The 17,795-nt window shown below is 49.0% G+C and overlaps 7 protein-coding genes across 7 annotated transcripts; 5 read left to right on the top strand and 2 right to left on the bottom strand.

Moving 5' to 3' along the window:
• Window positions 1–3,186: 3,186 nt before the first annotated feature.
• On the top strand, window positions 3,187–4,092 carry N7529_002652 (PIG-L family deacetylase; the record flags this gene model as incomplete). Its single annotated transcript, XM_057238180.1, has 1 exon — window positions 3,187–4,092. The coding sequence occupies one exon, from the start codon at window positions 3,187–3,189 to the stop codon at window positions 4,090–4,092; it is 906 nt and encodes a 301-aa protein (XP_057100791.1).
• Window positions 4,093–4,434: 342 nt separating this feature from the next.
• On the bottom strand, window positions 4,435–6,744 carry N7529_002651 (uncharacterized protein; the record flags this gene model as incomplete). Its single annotated transcript, XM_057238179.1, has 1 exon — window positions 4,435–6,744. One exon carries the CDS (start codon window positions 6,742–6,744, stop codon window positions 4,435–4,437), a length of 2,310 nt encoding a protein of 769 aa, XP_057100790.1.
• A 478-nt stretch (window positions 6,745–7,222) lies between these two features.
• Window positions 7,223–7,699, top strand: N7529_002650 (U4/U6-U5 snRNP complex subunit LSM3; the record flags this gene model as incomplete). The annotated part of the gene is made up of 4 exons (XM_057238178.1): window positions 7,223–7,348; window positions 7,409–7,501; window positions 7,565–7,601; window positions 7,665–7,699. The coding sequence occupies 4 exons, from the start codon at window positions 7,223–7,225 to the stop codon at window positions 7,697–7,699; spliced, it is 291 nt and encodes a 96-aa protein (XP_057100789.1).
• A 572-nt stretch (window positions 7,700–8,271) lies between these two features.
• Window positions 8,272–10,267, top strand: N7529_002649 (putative GTP binding protein (GTPBP1); the record flags this gene model as incomplete). The annotated part of the gene is made up of 3 exons (XM_057238177.1): window positions 8,272–8,319; window positions 8,379–9,897; window positions 9,948–10,267. The coding sequence occupies 3 exons, from the start codon at window positions 8,272–8,274 to the stop codon at window positions 10,265–10,267; spliced, it is 1,887 nt and encodes a 628-aa protein (XP_057100788.1).
• A 675-nt stretch (window positions 10,268–10,942) lies between these two features.
• On the top strand, window positions 10,943–11,937 carry N7529_002648 (uncharacterized protein; the record flags this gene model as incomplete). The annotated part of the gene is made up of 2 exons (XM_057238176.1): window positions 10,943–11,108; window positions 11,225–11,937. The coding sequence occupies 2 exons, from the start codon at window positions 10,943–10,945 to the stop codon at window positions 11,935–11,937; spliced, it is 879 nt and encodes a 292-aa protein (XP_057100787.1).
• A 467-nt stretch (window positions 11,938–12,404) lies between these two features.
• Window positions 12,405–16,064, bottom strand: N7529_002647 (Zinc finger RING-type; the record flags this gene model as incomplete). Its single annotated transcript, XM_057238175.1, has 1 exon — window positions 12,405–16,064. One exon carries the CDS (start codon window positions 16,062–16,064, stop codon window positions 12,405–12,407), a length of 3,660 nt encoding a protein of 1,219 aa, XP_057100786.1.
• A 334-nt stretch (window positions 16,065–16,398) lies between these two features.
• Window positions 16,399–17,669, top strand: N7529_002646 (uncharacterized protein; the record flags this gene model as incomplete). Its single annotated transcript, XM_057238174.1, has 2 exons — window positions 16,399–16,562; window positions 16,673–17,669. The coding sequence occupies 2 exons, from the start codon at window positions 16,399–16,401 to the stop codon at window positions 17,667–17,669; spliced, it is 1,161 nt and encodes a 386-aa protein (XP_057100785.1).
• Between the last annotated feature and the right edge of the window lie 126 nt (window positions 17,670–17,795).

Below are 17,795 nucleotides of genomic sequence, written 5' to 3'. Positions count from 1 at the left end.
CTGCAGGCGAACCTTGAAAACCTTGGAAACCTTGGAAACCTTGGAACTGGTTGAATTCTTACTTCTATATTCTTAATCGTTTCAGCTCTGCTTTAGAAAATTCTCATCTATTGATGTCTCTAGAATACCTCTAGGCTATGTAGAGCAACGTAGTCGAATCAAGCAGAAACGATGTACGTATACTTCTCATCACGTGGCGCAATGGCGTATACTGAACGGATCGAGATTCCAGACCAGTGTAAATGACAAACCAATACCGTACGGAGTCAGTACCAAACGATCTACGACTAGCGCCTTATATAAACGCCTTTCCGCATTAGGACAACAAAACGCGATGGAAGACCCTTCACGGAGCTCCACCGGGAAAATTTTTCTTTTGGGTTTGTTTTTTAATTTTCTATTGTACATTTGTTTCTAGAATATTTATTGGTTACACCGCCTATCAAGCGTCTGATCTATAATACACAGAAAAAATTAATCTTAGCAGTACAACTTGTAGTAGGGGCCACGGCGCTCGCCTACGCCTATACCCCGCACTGCAGGCTCTGCATTTTGCGGGGCACAGTGTGCAGCTGCAAATTGCGAAAATCCGAATATGCGAATTCCGAATATGCGACCTACAATATTGTGTTTGTATGTGCAGAAAAAGTAACATCCATCAAGCAAAAGCAAATATCCCAAACAAGAAACATATGATCAACGTAAACAGAAGTTCTAGCCCTTCAGCTGTCAAGATATGCTCCGTGCTCTTAAAGTGTCTCTTCTGACGAATCACCTCCACCGCTGCCCACATTAATTACATAACAGCAACAACGACATCCCCGTAGCCGCTTCTAAGCACCGGCCTCGCGCACAGGGTGCTCAGGTACAGGCAGAGCTGCAGCTGCGACACGTTGTATGCATGCAGGGAGCTTGAAGAATTGGCTCGTGCGCTGGATTTCTTGTCTCATTTGCGTACTTTCCAAGGTTCTTTGGGATTGCCCAGGTGTCAATAAAAGGCGCAGGTGTCTCCACGGAGGTTCCTGCGGTGAGCTGAGGGTGATCACGCCATGGTGTTTTGGGACTGAAATGGTGATGGAAACGCGGTGATGCCATTCGGGTTCGCTCTTGCAATGCCGCCCGTCAGCTTGCACGTCGGAGATTTATTACATTGTTTATGGTACATTGTAGATCGATCTACGGAGGTCCTGAGCGACATTGAACAGTATCATAGAACATTGTATGATATTGTCCTGATCAAGGTAGTACTAAGTAATAATGACTGTGCGTTCTAGGGTATCCTGAAGAGCACACGTTACTATACGAATAGAGCATGTCCACGCTCCATCTTTTCATCTGTATAGCCTCTCCTCTGACTGACTACAAAAGGTATACCAACGTCGAGGCTAAAGTGATCATGGCCAGCTTCGGTGATCACGATTGTTAACCAGTGGCTGTCGTCCACCGGCAACTCGTCGGATGGACTAGCCAATTGTTGTTCAAAGGGATGCCGTCTCAGGCGAACTTCCTGTTTCGGGGCGATCTCGGTCTACCCCTCCGATCTGTTTCAACTGTGATCAGCCCTTTTTTCTTCTTTTTTTTTTCTTGCATTAAAAATTTTTTTTGGGTGCCGCAATCTCTCATTCTGATCTATGGGGAATTATTCTCCGCAAATTATGCCATATCAAAAACGCCCATCTCGTCATATCACATGTGTATACAACCTTATGATACATATGTACTGCGTTAACTCAATCTAAATAAAATAACATATATAAAATACTAATAGAAAAACACCACACTCCAATTCATTATAAATTTTCTCCAAATTGCGCCATTTCTCGTCGAACTAAAACTAATAGAATCAAAAGAAATCGGAAAGCGGAAAATGCCCGGGTCTCCGCTTAAGCGCGGGAAAGAAAATTTCTGTCGCAAACTTTATACTCGGCCCGTCGCAACGTGATGTTTAGCACCACTCACGGCCCGTAATGCCTCCTCCTGCCCTTGGTTCTGACTCTGCACTGGGTCCTGTTACTCCTGTCTTAATCATATATTTCTATGGGTATTGCCTCCACTTGATGGGGCGTAGTTTCGCCTTGTCGGAGGCTGCCGTCTCTTGGGGTTACACTTGGCAGTGAAGCGATCGTTTGGATACCCGGTCCGTTAGCCGCTCCGACGGTGTCGGTTTACCATGCGGTGAACAGGATTAGTACAATTACTGTACTAGGAATTGTCTTAAATCAAGGAATATGTTTGAATGCTGGTCTAGGCCGCATGAACGTAACTACGTTGTATAGTGAGAGTATAGAAGATTTTCTCGTATTCAATTCATGTAAAAAAAAAACTATGATCAACCCTGTATGACTGTTGCTGTGTTACCAGCAAACTTTCGGTCCAAGACTTTTGACGTTGACTCGTCGAATTCTTATCAGATCTTGGCTTCCAGCAGAAGCAAGCAGTGGACCCTCTAGGGCTATCGTCTTGAGCTTTGGACATAAATTGAACTAAAACAGCCCTCTATACTCCGTAGTGAACAGCTCTTTATGGTGAACCATCTATAATCCTCATTTTTTCAAAAGTCATCTCAATCTACCATGCAGAGTCCTGCTTCTTGAAGCTTAACTGGATCACCAACATGCGGCTACAATTTGGTCTATAGCATTTTCAATACAGCAAAACTGCTCCATCAGATAGCTGTATGCAGTGTAATTTTTGATCTCAAATCCAAAGTCACAAGTCTTCAGTATAATACTATATTTACAATATTGTTCTGTATCCTAAAAATGATCCCTGTTCCTGGCACGTGACTACCCCCGGATCGACGTGCGAGGATCACTTGAGCTTCCCCTATTCCGGATGAGAGCTCAAGCCACCGTGTTCTTTTTATGGTGTACTCCAGCATTGCCATGATCTCAATTACTGCATGTTAAAAAAAAATTCATTCAAATACCCCGACCCTCGAGCGTGCATCGGATAGTGGGATGTTCGAAGCGCGTTCCCCTCCATCCAATGTCTTGAAATCCTGTGTACTCTAATCTACTCCGATAAACAATTTCAACCACCTCACAATTAATCACCACAATATCTCGACCAAACGTCCAACTCCGCAGCCATCTGACCTGTCACAACCCCTTCCTTCCCAGTCGCGGAAGTACAAGGACCAAAATCGCACCTCCACACCCTCATCCCACCACAACCCACCCCAAAATGACCGCCTCCTTCAACTGGACGGCCCTAGCGGTCGCCATAACAGCCGTCTTCATATTCTGGACCCTCAGCTCAACAACCTCCTCTCCTTTCACGCGCAGCTTCCCCCGCCTTCGAAACAAGCGCATCTGCCTCCTAATCGCCCACCCAGACGACGAAGCCATGTTCTTCGCCCCAACAGTCCTAGCCCTAACAAGACCAGAGCTGGGCAACCACCTCAAAATCCTCTGCCTGAGCACCGGCGACGCCGACGGCCTAGGCCCAATACGCACGAAGGAGCTGCAGAAATCGGCACTGGCGCTCGGCGTCCGCAGCGAGAGCGACGTCTTCATCGTCGACGACCCCGCCCGCTTCCCGGACGGCATGGCCAACGACTGGGAAGAGGGAGCTGTGGCGGCGCTGCTGGCATCAGCCTTCGCGCCGGATATGGCCAAGAACGCGAAGAGCGGGCGCGCACCCACCGCGACGATCGATGTTATTCTTACGTTTGATAAGTTCGGCATTAGTAACCATCCGAATCACCGGTCGCTGTATCATGGGGCTGTGAACTTCTTGCGCGCTGTCATGAAGGATAAGCATGGCTTTACTTGCCCTGTTACGCTGTATACGCTTACGACGACGTCCATCTTCCGCAAGTATGCGGGTGTGCTTGATGCGCCGTTGTCTATGTTTTTGGGTGTGTGGAGTAACATTTCTGGTGGGCTGATGGGGTCGAAGAAGAAGGATGCTGCTGCTTCTGGGGAGGGTCCGGCGCGGTTGTTGTTCGTTAGCTCGATTAATGAGTGGTTGACGGCGCAGTCGGCTATGGTGAGCTGTCATCAGAGTCAGATGGTCTGGTTCCGCTGGGGTTGGATTACTATCGGCAGATATATGACTGTCAATGACCTTAAGCGGGAGAAAGTCTGATGGGACCTTTTGCTTTGGAATCGCTATGCCCCTTCTGCTAGGGATAGTGTTGGATCTTCTTTGGATCTTGCATCATCTGGCCTGATGGCCTTTGGCTTGTGTCGTCTCAAGCTTCGTGTCTGTACATTATTCTGGGCCTGTGTACCATTTTGTATATTTATTGTTTTACCGTTACGTCTACTTGGCGGGCTTAATGATGGACATAGTTACGTCTCTCGCATATCTAAAGAACAGGACAGCAGGGCTGATATAAATTGTACTGCTCATGCAAGTGGCAAATGGATATCATCTACATGATCTATAACAGGTACAAATCGCTTTAAATGATACAAATAAGCCCTGTCAGCTCCAAGGATCCCCATTCCTCCAAAAGATGGATCGCCGAGGTCCAGCATCAAGGCCAAGGGCATGAATGCGACCATAAAACCCGCCCGCAGGATTATTTTTCTCCGACAATTGATGATCCTCGGGATACTCTACCCAATTCTGCAACTTGTTGAGTTTCTGTTTGAGTTCATCGGTATGCTCAACCTGGAACGAGTAGATCCGGCTGAGCGGAGAGATGGACGGGTCAAGTTTGGGATAATCACGAAGCAGAAGTTCCCAAAAGACCTTGTCGTCAAGAGTTTTCTCTTCGATGGGTTGGAACAGCTCTGGCTGGTCTGGTAGTCGCCGTGCATGGATGAGGCCGTGTTGGCTCATGTATCTGCTGTGAGAGTTGGTCATCCCATGAAACTCGACTGTGCCGCTTTCGTCCTCTTTGTAAGAGCTTGTGCTTTCATAAACATTCTTCTCTGGCAGGAAGTCTTTCCACTCTTCCTGTAGCTTTGGTCTTTCTTGTTGCTGCCAGACATTCGTTGGTGTGTGTGTCCAGTCTCTCCTGATGATTACCGCATAGGCAATGCGCTGCATGAGATATATCTGCTGGAAGACTTCAAGCCGGAGAAGATCGTATGTATGAATGGCCTCGGTGAGCAGAGGACACTGGAATAGTGACATGTCTGGCTTGAGACAATTCTCTCGTTGGTATTTGGCTGCGTTGCGTGGTGATTTCTTGCCATCGAAAGGTACTCTCATGCTTTCCAGGACCGGCTGAAGGCACCGCATTACCGTATCTCTTGCCTCCTTTCTTTTTGCCCTGGTCTCACTGAGGATGCTATATGCCTTACGCATATCTCTCTTGCAGGCCTCGAGATCACCATCCATAATGTGGCTTTGAGTCGTGAAACGGTACATTTGGAGAGTTGGGGCAACGTTGTAGGGTTCGGATGTCATCGTCTGAAACATGCCATGCACCATGTCTCTGGAAACTTTGCCTGTTCTTCCATCATTTGCCTGCCTCCGCTTATGTTCTTTGGAAAGTGTATATGTTCTTTCGAGCAGCTCACACCAGACCTTATCCGGAATTGGGATATTGTACGAAGAAGAGATAAAGTCCACCGCCCGAATAGCGGTATGAATGTCGTTGTTTGTACCAAAGGCGTGGGCCACAGCAAATAGAAGGCGCTCCGTTGGGTACAACCCGGACCAGGTATCGTATGGCGTAACGGGAGGCAATAGGGAGTTATCGTTCTCGGCCAATATCGCATCCACGTCAACGTTCCACACAGTAATGAGGATGTTTTTTGTCGCTTTTCTGTCGCCCACACGGGCCGCTGAGAGTAGAACGTTGATATATGTCTGCTCATCACCACTCAGTCCACTCTGGCTCATTTCACTAAATACATCCAGCACGATTCGTTTGACGCTGTTTGCTGCTGTGCCATAGCCCCGCCAGCCAGGACTTGGATTCGTCATGCGCCGTTTCTTGTAGCTATAAGGGAGAATTCGAAGATTGTATGATTCTTTTCCCACATAGCAGTTGTCCCACACCTTTGCTTCCATGTAATGATTGTAGCACACCGTATCTGGGATAACATCATTCGCTTGCATTGCATCCCACAACTCATCTGCCAGCAGACCATTTCCCATCACCCGTGCACAGTCCAGGAGGTGGGTATATTCGGCTAGTTGGGGTGGATACCCAGCCGCAACTCTATATTGCATGATTGTGAGTAGGTCTTTCGTAAAATTATCGAACACCGCCTCCACCGGTTGTAGCCCTTGCATTAAAACACCCCACCCGTGCAACACATGATGGAGGTCACGGTAGGGTTCCACAAAATGAGACGGAGAAAGGAGGTGAAGAGTTTCGATGAATGTAGTTTGGTGTAATGATCCAACCAGCCCTACCGACCGTGGGTCAACCATAGCATTCATTACTTGGTTCGGTTGTGCATTTTCAATGATCCGGAAAAAATTCTCTCGGTATTCTGCCTCCTGTGCTGGAGAACTCCAGTCGGGTAGAGAAATTCGTTGTTCTTCCTCCATTGACGCAGGACGCGGTACGGCCAGATCGCTGTTTCGGCGCTGGCTTGTTGTACTCAATTGGCGGGAATCGAGCTTGCAGATGTTGCGCTCGGCTTTGGGAAGATGAATCTTCCATGGTCTCCCTGTTGAGGAATATGCGACACATGATATTTTCTTCGAGTGACTGACCGGACTTTGCTTCAGGACTTGTCGTGGTCTGCTGATGCCATTGCTACCAGCCCCGGACCGAGAGGTACCCCAGTGAGAAGCGAACCTCTCACTGGTAAGGAAAATCTTCCGCATGGGGTAGATTGTGCGACACGAGATGTATGTGTCTATGAAGAAGAATCAAAAGAAAAACAAAGAGAATCATCAGGGGCCTAAATGAGGGGAAAGTGCGCTTCGACCCCGGATCATGGGGGACGTGGTACTTTGTGCATATTGTGCTTCAGACTAAGTGCAAAACCCCTGCACGATATTTAGAGACTTGTTTGAAGTTCATTCAAATCTATATTATTTGATCTGAATTTTATGGACATTTGAAGGATAGAATATAACACCTTTTCTATATAAAACCATACAATTGAGTATATCCACATACCTCGTGTCATAAATTAGATCCCGTGTGGATACAAAATGGCGAAAATCTGGGGTACTGCTGACTCATCATGTCTCTTGGCATGGATGGCGCTAAACCACATCGGGTATCAGCCAAAGCTCGTTGATTCTGCATGTGTGGGTGGACCTACAACTTAACCCAATTCAATATTACTATCCCGCCATGGCCGACACTGACGATACCGGTGGTCCCTCCGTTTCAGAGCCTCTGGACCTCGTCCGTCTCTCTCTCGATGAAACTGTGTTTGTGAAGCTCCGTGGTGACCGTGAGCTTAAGGGCCGCCTTCATGTAAGCTACCCCCCATCTGCGACTCTTTGAAGAACACTACTGAATGTGATCTCTTTTCAGGCCTACGATAGTCACTGCAACCTGGTTCTCGGCGATGTGGAAGAGACAATCTACGTGGTAGAGGAGGATGAGAATGAGCAAGAAATTCTGCGGGTAGGGATATGAATACGGACAATCACTGCGGGCATGGTGTGCTAATTTGATTCTCTCGGACAGACAATCAAGAAGCAAGAAGAGATGCTTTTCGTGCGAGGTGAGTTAGATCTTCTAGCTGCGAACTTACCAAATGGTCACTGATCTTTACATATGTATCCAGGTGACTCCGTCGTCTTGATCTCCCCCCAGGCATGAGAGACTGCCTCGATTGATAGAACAGGCGTCTGGCGACCGTGAAGACTATATGCTATGAAGGACACAAGATACCACAAAATGCAGTCAACATAGATAACGATACCATGGAAATTGGTTTATGATCACTTTGTGATACTCCTAGGGATATATCTCAATATTGTGAGACTGTAGGCTATGCCACTGAGTCATAATGTTCCCTTTGCTTCTTTATGATTCTTAGTGTGATGTCTTAGGATGAAAGGTATTCCACTACTAGTATGTAGGCGCGCAAGCAATATTGCGGCTCCGGGGCGCATGGTCGATGACTCAACCAGTGACTCGACCTTACTTATCGATAAAGCTGCCCCATTCCCAGGGTCCGAAGCTTTACTTCTCTCAACTCACTCTTCTATTTCATCTAACTAACACTTTATTCTTTTGTCTTTGAACAAAAGAATACTATGATCACTCGAATACAGCCTACCAACTGCCAACATTAACGGCGATCCGATCCACCGCCGACCAGTAACGTCACTACTCCAAAAAGGCGGCACAGCCCAATCGACACGTTTAACCTTATCAACACCCCTGTCATGCCTACCAGGAAACAGAGCCCAGAGGAGCGACGACGGGGCGAAATCGTATGTTCTCTCACCCATCTTATAATAATAATCCCCATCTTACATGATCATCACCGTAGGCTCTCAGCGAGTTTGCAGAGTATGCCGAGAAACAACAGGCCCACCGCTCCACCCAAGTCGCACCCAGCGACAGTGGCTATTCCACCGCTAGTATATCGCGGGATTTCGAAGACCATGCTGAGTTGGACATCCTAGATCAACTCGAGCTATCTGATACCCCCCGACCAGCCAAGCTGAAGGAGCTTCTCCTCGGCACTGGTGATGCCGTTGAAGATAGCCTACAGATGCTCGCTGGAACACTGCAAACACGGATAGACGAAGGCCACGGAGAGACCATATTCGATCTCGGATTGGAGGATGGCGGTGAATCCATGGGCTTCGACCTCAACCAGTGGAATATTGCGCTACAGCGCTTGCGCGAGGCGGCCGAGACCATTCCTGCCCATTGCCGGGTATTGTTAACCTACAATGTTGGAGGCCCGGAGGAATCACCCGTGAATGCTGATCGGGTCTCAAGCTCCTGGGGCAAAGTTCTTGTGCGCCACCATCCCGATAACATCGAGGAGCTGGCAGAGCTTCGGGTCGCGGTGGTGGGGAATGTGGATGCCGGCAAGAGTACCATGCTTGGTGTTCTTGTGAAAGGCAACCTTGATGATGGACGTGGTCGTGCGCGAGTCAACCTCTTTCGCCATAAACATGAAATTGAAAGCGGGCGAACCAGCTCCGTCGGCTTGGAGATCATGGGTTTTGACAGCCGGGGTGAGATTGTCGGCAATTCCCACGGCCGGAAACTGTCCTGGGAAGACATTGCGAAACGATCTGCCAAGGTCATCTCGTTCTCTGACCTGGCGGGCCACGAGCGATACCTCCGTACCACTGTTTTCGGAATGCTGAGCAGCAGCCCCAATTACTGCTTGCTCATGGTCGCCGCCAACAACGGTTTGATCGGCATGAGTAAAGAGCATTTGGGCATTGCCCTAGCGCTCAATGTGCCTGTCATGGTCATCGTCACCAAGATTGACATCTGCCCACCTCATATTCTGCAAGAGACCTTGTCTCAACTGGCCAAGATTCTCAAATCTCCTGGCGCGCGTAAGATCCCCATATTCGTGAAAGACATGGAGGAGACTATCAACACGGCTACGCAATTCGTAAGCCAGCGGATATGTCCTATCTTCCAGGTCTCCAACGTCACAGGACACAATCTCGACCTAGTCCGAACTTTCCTAAACATTCTCCCTCATCGCGGCCAATACGACCCCTCGGGAGCATTTGAATTCCTAATCAGCGACACCTTCTCTGTTCCCCACGTGGGCACGGTTGTCTCTGGCGTCGTAAAATCCGGTGTTATCCATGCTGGTGACTCTGTCCTGGTGGGACCGGACTCGCTCGGTCAGTTCACTACCACTGTTATTAAATCCATTGAGCGCAAACGTGTCCAAGTGAATGCTTGTTTCGCCGGCCAATCTGGATCATTTGCGCTCAAGCGAGTCCGTCGAAAAGAAGTGCGCAAGGGAATGGTGGTGCTCAAAAAGTCGGAGGAATCTCCCAAGGTGTACCGCGAGTTCGTCGCAGAGGGTAAGACAAACAATCCATGACTAACTAACCCCATGCTAATAGAAAATTAGTTCTGATTCTTTCTCACGCAACTACCATCAAGCCTAAATATCAGGCTATGCTCCACGTCGGGGCTGTCAGCCAGACATGCTCGGTCATTGACATTGATCGTCCTTTCATTCGCACTGGTGATCGAGCCCTGGTAGCGTTCAGATTCATACAGCGTCCTGAATTCCTAGCTTGTGGAGACCGAGTGCTCTTCCGAGAGGGCAAGACCAAAGGACTCGGGATTGTCAAGAGCATCGGTTATGATCCATCAAAACCTCTGAATCCAAATGCCCAGGAGGGAGCTACTACTCCTACCCCTGTCCAAAAGATACCCCATGATTGAACTGATTTCTGACATTGTATTAAAGGGAGTTTCTTTGCTTTCTTTGTTCTTCTGAAGCATGGCCCAGTGATATTCTGCCATGCCAAGCCTTAGATTTTATGTTATCTCATTCCATACATGTTCGATTCAATACAATACCAATTATTATCCTGATTGTTCCTTGCTATCCTCCTTGTCTATCTATCCTAATCTATATCGCACTATATATTGATTGGTGCTGATTGCTGTGAATGTGATATGAGGTCACATGATAAACAATGATGTCATGGTATGACATAGGCCCAGACGATCATTACTTTCGTAGCAATCAAGTCCATCGATTCTATTCGCAAGTCATTGAGCAATCAGTGGACTTAATGGAGTCGTACAGCCCATTTGCAAGCCACGGCGGCCCAAAACACTGACGTATTCACTAACGGGGCCTGCACCTCTCCCCTTTAAAGCTTGACTTTGCCCAGCTTCCAAGTATCCACAACTCAATTGACATACTATCACATCTTCTTACCAAACACTCTATCACCTTATCACTCTATCACCATTACTACTCTATTCCAAGTTCTCGAAGTCTACTCCTAATTGACCCCTCTTTTGTGTTTCACTTGATACCATTTCCACGTTCTATATCACTTTATCTATATATACACCGCCATCTAAACAAACAAAAACAACACAATCATGGAGACCGTCAACAAATATGTCAATGCTGCTTCTAATGCCATCTGGGGTCAGGATAGTACGCCCAGCGCGACACAGACCGTTCAGCAGCATGGCGAAGAGCCTCTCTCTGGCGTTCAGGGCAAAGGAGACACTACGGATCCCTATGATGCTGGCAACCGCGATGGTAAGTGCATTGAAAATCTATCAAAGGAGCTTCCATAATTTCTTGGAGAGCTTCAGAAATTGGATATAAGCACTTATATACATATACATTTGAACATAGCTAACACACCACTATAGAACAACCCGATGCCCCCAAGTCAGACGGCAACACTGCCCCCCAGGAGCCTAATCTAGGCGGCAAGCAACAATCATTCGAGGAAGCAGCTCTCGCATCAGCCAAAGTCCCAGTCCCAACATCCAATGTACCCATCATAGGCGGAAAGCCGCAATCGTTCGAAGAAGCTGCCGTCACATCAGTCAAACTCCCAGTCCCATCATCCGACGTACCCACCACAGGCGGCAAGCCGCAATCGTTCGAAGCAGCTGCCGTCACATCAGACCCATCGCCCAAGCTCGCAACCATCGATACCGAAGATACTAGCTCCTCCCCCACCGCCGCTGCCGCTGCCAAAATCAGCACCGCACAGCCAATCTCCAGTGGCTCTACCGGGCTCAACAAGGAGAGCTCCACATCCGATAAGGAGCAGCGCGGCTCGTCCCAGCCCGAACACGGCGAAAGCAGCGAACCATCGCGCACAGCTGCCCACGTCGACGCAAGCAAGGAAGCCCTCCAGGGTCCCCAGGGTCCCCCGCCGCAGAAGACGGCTGAGGAATTTGAGAAGGAGGCTAAGGGCAAGAAGCCCGTGTCTGGGAATGATGATACCGAGAAGAGCAACGAGTCCCCGACTAGTAGCAACAAGTCTGAGCATTCCCAGGAAGGTGGGAAGACCAGTAAGTTGGCGAAGGTTAAGGAGAGTGTGAAGAAGCATCTCCATCACTCGAGCAAATAGATCGGGTGCTTGTGATGAGATTCAGAAGCAGCTGTACCTGAAAAAAAAGGGTTGGCTTGTTTCTGATACTCGATTTGTTTAGTTTGGTGTCTGGAACTTGTCTTGGGATTCAATAACGTCTATAGCTTTCAGTATTGGTCATTCGGCTTGTCTTTATTTGGATTCGGGTGTATTAATATCCAAGTACATGTATTCTCAATTACTTTTTTTTCCAAATATGGTATATTGTATGAGCATAGCTGTAGGAGTGTATGTACTAGTTATATAGAACTGCAAAAATGTATCTTCACTCCCGAGGTGTCCAGCTTGGGTTGCGGCAAATATTGATCAAGTCAAGGAAGGTTTGAATTTTCTTTTGGTATATATCGAGCATAGATAGTATCTAACGCCCAGTCAAACCCCAAAATCCATACCACGACGGAGACAGGTATACCCAGCAATTCTACCAAGCACTTACTTCAAGCGGATTACTCGAACAACATCTTTAACTCTGCAAGTCTCTCCTTACCCTTTTCACCGTCATCATCGTCATCACCACCAATCTTCAACCCCAGCGAACCAGCAATGTTCATCTTGCGCTCCTGCACACGCAACATGCGACCCTCGATAGAGTCCTTGACCACGAATCGCGTGACGTTGACATCACGGGTCTGCCCCATTCGATGGACGCGGTCAATGGCCTGCGCCTCGATAGCGAAACTCCACCATGGATCCATGACAAAGACATTACTCGCAGCTGTGAGGTTGAGGCCCACGCCGCCAGCGCGGAGGGAGATAAGCAGGACTGTTGCGGGAGGAGTTGACGGAGCGGGATCACTTCTGGTAACGGGTCCTTTTCCTGGTGTCTCGAGTTCCTCGTCGGTGATGTCATCGGCGTAGCTTTCTGTTTTGGTGAATTCTGCCAAAACGGCGGCGCGCGCCTTTTGCGGCATTGAGCCGTCGAGACGGAGGTGGGCGATTCCGACTCGGGAGAGCTGGGGACCGATTAGATCTAGGAAGGAGGTGAATTGGGAGAAGACGACGGATTTGGTGTTTGGGGGGATGCGACCCAGGTGGTTGATTAGAGCTTGGATCTTGGCGGAGGTATGTGCAGAAGGGGAGAGTGGGTGGATGCGACGGAGAGAAATCTTTGGGGCGGGTTGTGAGCTTGTTGGTGCAGTGCTGCTCACAATTTCTTCGTCGAGGGGTATTGTGCGTGAAGAGGGATGTCGAACTATTTCAAAAGTGTTCTTCGCGTGTACTGGAGCACGGCAGTTGAAGCATCGTGCTTCAGTACCCTTGTCCATTTGGTGTTGCAAAAAGTCTTCAAGGCACTTCTTGCATGCGCTATGCCAGCATGCTGTGACTGCAGGATCGACCATGGGTTCTTCGCAGCAGATAGGGCACTCCCCGCTGGATTCTGTTTGGATTTGGCGAAGAGCATGGGCGGTGAATTTGACCATAGTCCCCGAGCCATCTTGAGAATTAGCGTCCTCGTTCTCTGTCGTGAATTGGTTGATCAATTCCTGAAGATCCATATCGTCTTTGAATTCGTTGGCTGCGTCAGCTGATGCCGCCGCATTCTCTTCATCCGCAACGATGGCCTTGTTGCGTGTCATCACAGGATGACAGCAAGTCTGACGAAGACGGAGAATCTGCGCGAAAATCGTGCTATAGGACTGCAGCAGCGTGCCAGCCGCAGCACTGTCATTGTAAGTTCGTTTTGCTCGTGTGAATATGCAGTCATAAATCTCTCGTTCTTGTTTTGGTAATTCCACCTCTTCAATAGTGACCGTTTTCTTGGGCAATGGCACCAACGGCTCGCCTTCGGGGGTTTTCATTGATTTGGTTCGTCGGAGCACCAAAGGCTCTAGTACACTTTGTACGACATTCAGGGCTCGCACGTATTCTTTGGACTCAAATGGCACAGTAATGAAGGTCTTCCAGAAGGAGAAATTGCTCCATGGCTCAACCCGAAGGAATCGGACTAAGCTGAACAAGTCTTCCAGGCGGTTGACAATAGGCGTGCCAGTAAGTGCCCATCGGTGGGCTGCCTTCAGCTCACAACAGGCTTTGGCTGACTTCGAACGGCGGTTCTTAATTACATGAGCCTCATCGAGGATGATTCGGAAAAACTCCACGGAGAACAAGCCTCCGTTTGTGCTAGGACCTAGAGCAGACTGAAGTGCGAGCTGGCGGAATTCTGACAACACCACGCCATAACTGGTGACAATCACCTGAGGAGCTGTTGCAGATTTCGCTTCACAGCATTGTTCTCTCAGATTGACAGCCTTATCTGACCCGTAATACACTAGAACTCTCAATGTACCCGCTTTGAGAGCCTCGCTTTCCCACTGAGAGATCAAAGACGTGGGCGCAACAACCAAAGTGGTATATGGTGCAGGGACTACTCCAGCAGAGTTAGGCATCCTAGTAAGATCATTCACCGAAGTAAGACCATTTGAGAGTTGTGGGTCGGGCTCGACAGCGTGGGTATGAACCAAACTGAGCATCTCGATAGTCTTTCCAAGTCCCATCTCGTCGGCTAGGATGCCGCCTTGGCAGCGTTGCTCTTGGGCAGGGAAATCGACACTCAGATCTCCGGAATATGGATTGACGTAGAAGTGGTCGACGTCTTCAACTTTAGGCACATCTTTGTCGTCGACATCCTTCGTGGGCCAGGTGTATTCCTCCCACAAGGGATGCATCGACTTTTCTCTGACCTGCTTCGTGTCTTTCTCCTTGGACATCATCCAGTGGAGAGCTTGTTGTTGGTATTTACGAAGGTCAAGCTTGAAGCTAGGGGCGGGATTGGCTCCGGGCATGTTGAAATCGAATGACTGAGCCTTTTGGTATAAAGTATCGAGCTGGTCTTCTTCCAACTCTTCAGTGTCGTTCTCATCGGAGGAGTCATTTGGGTCTTTGTTCGACTTGGACTTGTCTTTTTCTTTTTTCACGCCGTCGTATTGCTCTGCGATTTCAGCGGCGCGCAAAATGCCATCTCTTTTGTGCTTCTCTGTGGTCGGGTTGGTAGAGGTGGGATGGAGATTGATCTCGTGAAACAATTTTACAAGAGCGACTTGGCGTAGTCGTAGATTTTTCTCCTCTGTGCTCTCCTTTTCCTCGAACAACCCAGTGGATCTGTTGTCATTTGTGCTCAGAGCAGCAAATGCACCATGTAAAAATGCCTCCTTTCGAAAGAAGACTCGAAGTTGTAAGTATATTGTGTCATTTACACGTACTCTATCGGGCACGTAGACGCAGACTCCTTCAAATTGGCAGATCTTCTGATCTATCAACGTAGAGACCCATTCGGCCGTCTCATGTGGTAGCCTTCCAATCTCCTGGCCTGAGGTATTCGTAAATCGAGTCAGAACGTCGCCTTTGTGATTGACAAATGCTTTGCCTCCTCGGCCACGTTTCACTGTTGGCTGTGAACGTGCGCGCTCGATGTTGATGGGATCTCCGTGCCTGAGATGCACAAGACCACTCCTAGTGGCCCATCCTCCGACACCGAACGCACCGACATATCGTGTGGCCGGGTGGTTTCGCAGAACTGATTGACTTTGTACTGGGCTTTCGGGCTTAGGTTGTACCTGGAAAAGAGCTTTACGGGATCGGCCAAGAGTACCGCCGTTTGTCCGGGCAGGGTTCTTCCACGAGCCATCGAAGTATATATTCACGGCTCGTTCAAGGTTGTTCGAGGCGGCGGCTGTGATGATCTTGATTGAGTCAACGGGCAGTTGCTCTCCCACAATGCTGGTGAATAGTTCCACGTCAAATCCCTCGATAGTCGTACCTAACACGTTGTTGGCAGAGCTTTCCGTTTCGGGTTCACGTTCGTTGGCTGCGTCTTGGGGCAAGGGCGTGGGCTGAGCAGGGTCTGAGGAATGAAAGGTGAGGCTCTCTGTCGTTTGGTCTCGTGATTGTGGTTCCTCACCCTCAGCATCTAAGCCAGGAGAGCTTTTTGGGACATGATCAACTGATCGGATCTCTAGCACGTTCCCATGGTCCGTCAGGTCGTGTTCCTTAGGCGCCGGACAATGATGAAAAGGCGCGTTAGAATCTCTAGAATCGGTTGGTAAAGGCGATGCTGGGTCGGTGAAAAAGCGCTGTCTCTTTGCCGGTCTCTCCAGGTCCTCGCTCATATTCACGGTATCATCGGGTTAATTGTTGTCTACGGGGAAGACGCGCCGGGAAAACGCGAATTCAGGCGGATCGACGTCAGTGATTAAGAAAAGTTGACAGTTGACATCTACTGAAAAACCATTTAACCACTGTGATTTACTTATGAAGGCTTCAGTCAACAAACATATGATATTCTTAATCCCAATTTAATAATTTTCTTCATCATCAATTTCTTTGACAGTCCTCTATTGAAGCAAATTGATGCGCTGACAAAGATTGGCTGTGAGCCAATGCGATTAACCCGATTACATCGCCGAATCTTTTCCCCAGAGTCGCAACTCAACTTTCACATCAATGTCTTTTCTACGGGCAGCTCGGCCATGCCGGGCAAATAAAGCTTGCCAAATCTCTTTTCAAGGCGTCCAATCACGAAATTTCAGTCGGACACAATCCCTCGCCGCACCTATCACCGCGGAGGAAGTCCAAGGCGCTCACAAATACTGTGTCGCTCTCCTCTCGTATGTTCCACCATTGTGTTTGTGGTTTCTTTGGTCCATTGAAGCTCTAGCAATGCAAGCTCTTGCAATTCAACAAAACCCAAGTGCTAATCCAAAGCCTTTCCCTCCAGAAAATATGACCGACCTTCCTACACATTGAGCACCTTCATCCCGCGACATGCGCAGTCCTTCTACATAGCGCTGCGCGCATTAAACGTCTCCCTATCCATGATACCCGACACAACCTCCTCTCCCACCATCGGCCTAATGCGCCTTCAATTTTGGCGTGATTCAGTAGCGAAGATCCTAGCCGGCGCACCACCCAAAGAACCCGTCGCTATCTTGCTCGCATCAGCCATCTCCGAGCTCCATGAACGCACGCAGGGCCGCGCGCGGATAAGCAAAGGCTGGCTTACTCGCATCATCAACTCGCGGGAGCAAACTTTAACAAACGACCCATACCCGAATATCGCGGCTTTAGAGTCCTACGCCGAGAACACATACTCCACGCTCATGTACCTCACTTTGTCCGCATTGCCAATGGCTTCTGTAACTGCGGATCATGTTGCGTCGCACATCGGCAAAGCGGTGGGAATTGCTGCCGTATTACGCGGTTTGCCGTTCGTGGCATTCCCTGCTCCGCCCGCTCAGTCGCCTTCTGGCGGGGCGGCGAATTCCGCGGTAGGCGGCGGCGCCAAGCAGGGCGCTGTCTTGTTGCCTCTTGATATCATGGCGCAGACGGGCGTCAAGGAAGAGGATGTCCTCCGGTACGGAGCACAGGCTGAGGGTCTGCGTGATGCAGTGTTCACTGTTGCCACGCGGGCAAGTGATCACCTTATTACTGCACAGCAGATGCTCAGCAATTTGCGTGCTGGGGAGGACGTTGGCCATGACTTCGAACATGAAGGCGAAGAAGGACATGAATATGATGCTGCGAAGAGTGGTGAATCGCCACTCGAGGAAGTCAACCGAGCATTTGGTGTCTTCATGCCGGCTGTTGGAACACGCTTGTGGCTGGATCGCCTCCAGAAACAAGATTTCGATGTTTTTAGCCCCCAATTGCTTCGGTCGGATTGGAGACTGCCGTGGAAGGCTTACTCGGCGTATTCACGGAAGTCTCTCGACTGATTGCATGTGGGCTGTGTACGATATATATATATAAGGCCCGGGCTCTAGACCCTGTAACCTTTCTGTACATTAGAAATAGTATTAAAAAGATGCCATGATAGACCTTACTAGTTGATTTATGCTGGC

The sequence above is a fragment of the Penicillium soppii genome (assembly GCF_028829465.1).
Source record: "Penicillium soppii strain IBT 18220 chromosome Unknown utg000003l, whole genome shotgun sequence".
NCBI classification, from domain to species: domain Eukaryota; kingdom Fungi; phylum Ascomycota; class Eurotiomycetes; order Eurotiales; family Aspergillaceae; genus Penicillium; species Penicillium soppii.
Note: the sequence above shows the minus strand (reverse complement) of the source record. Positions and strands in the feature narration are given on the sequence as shown.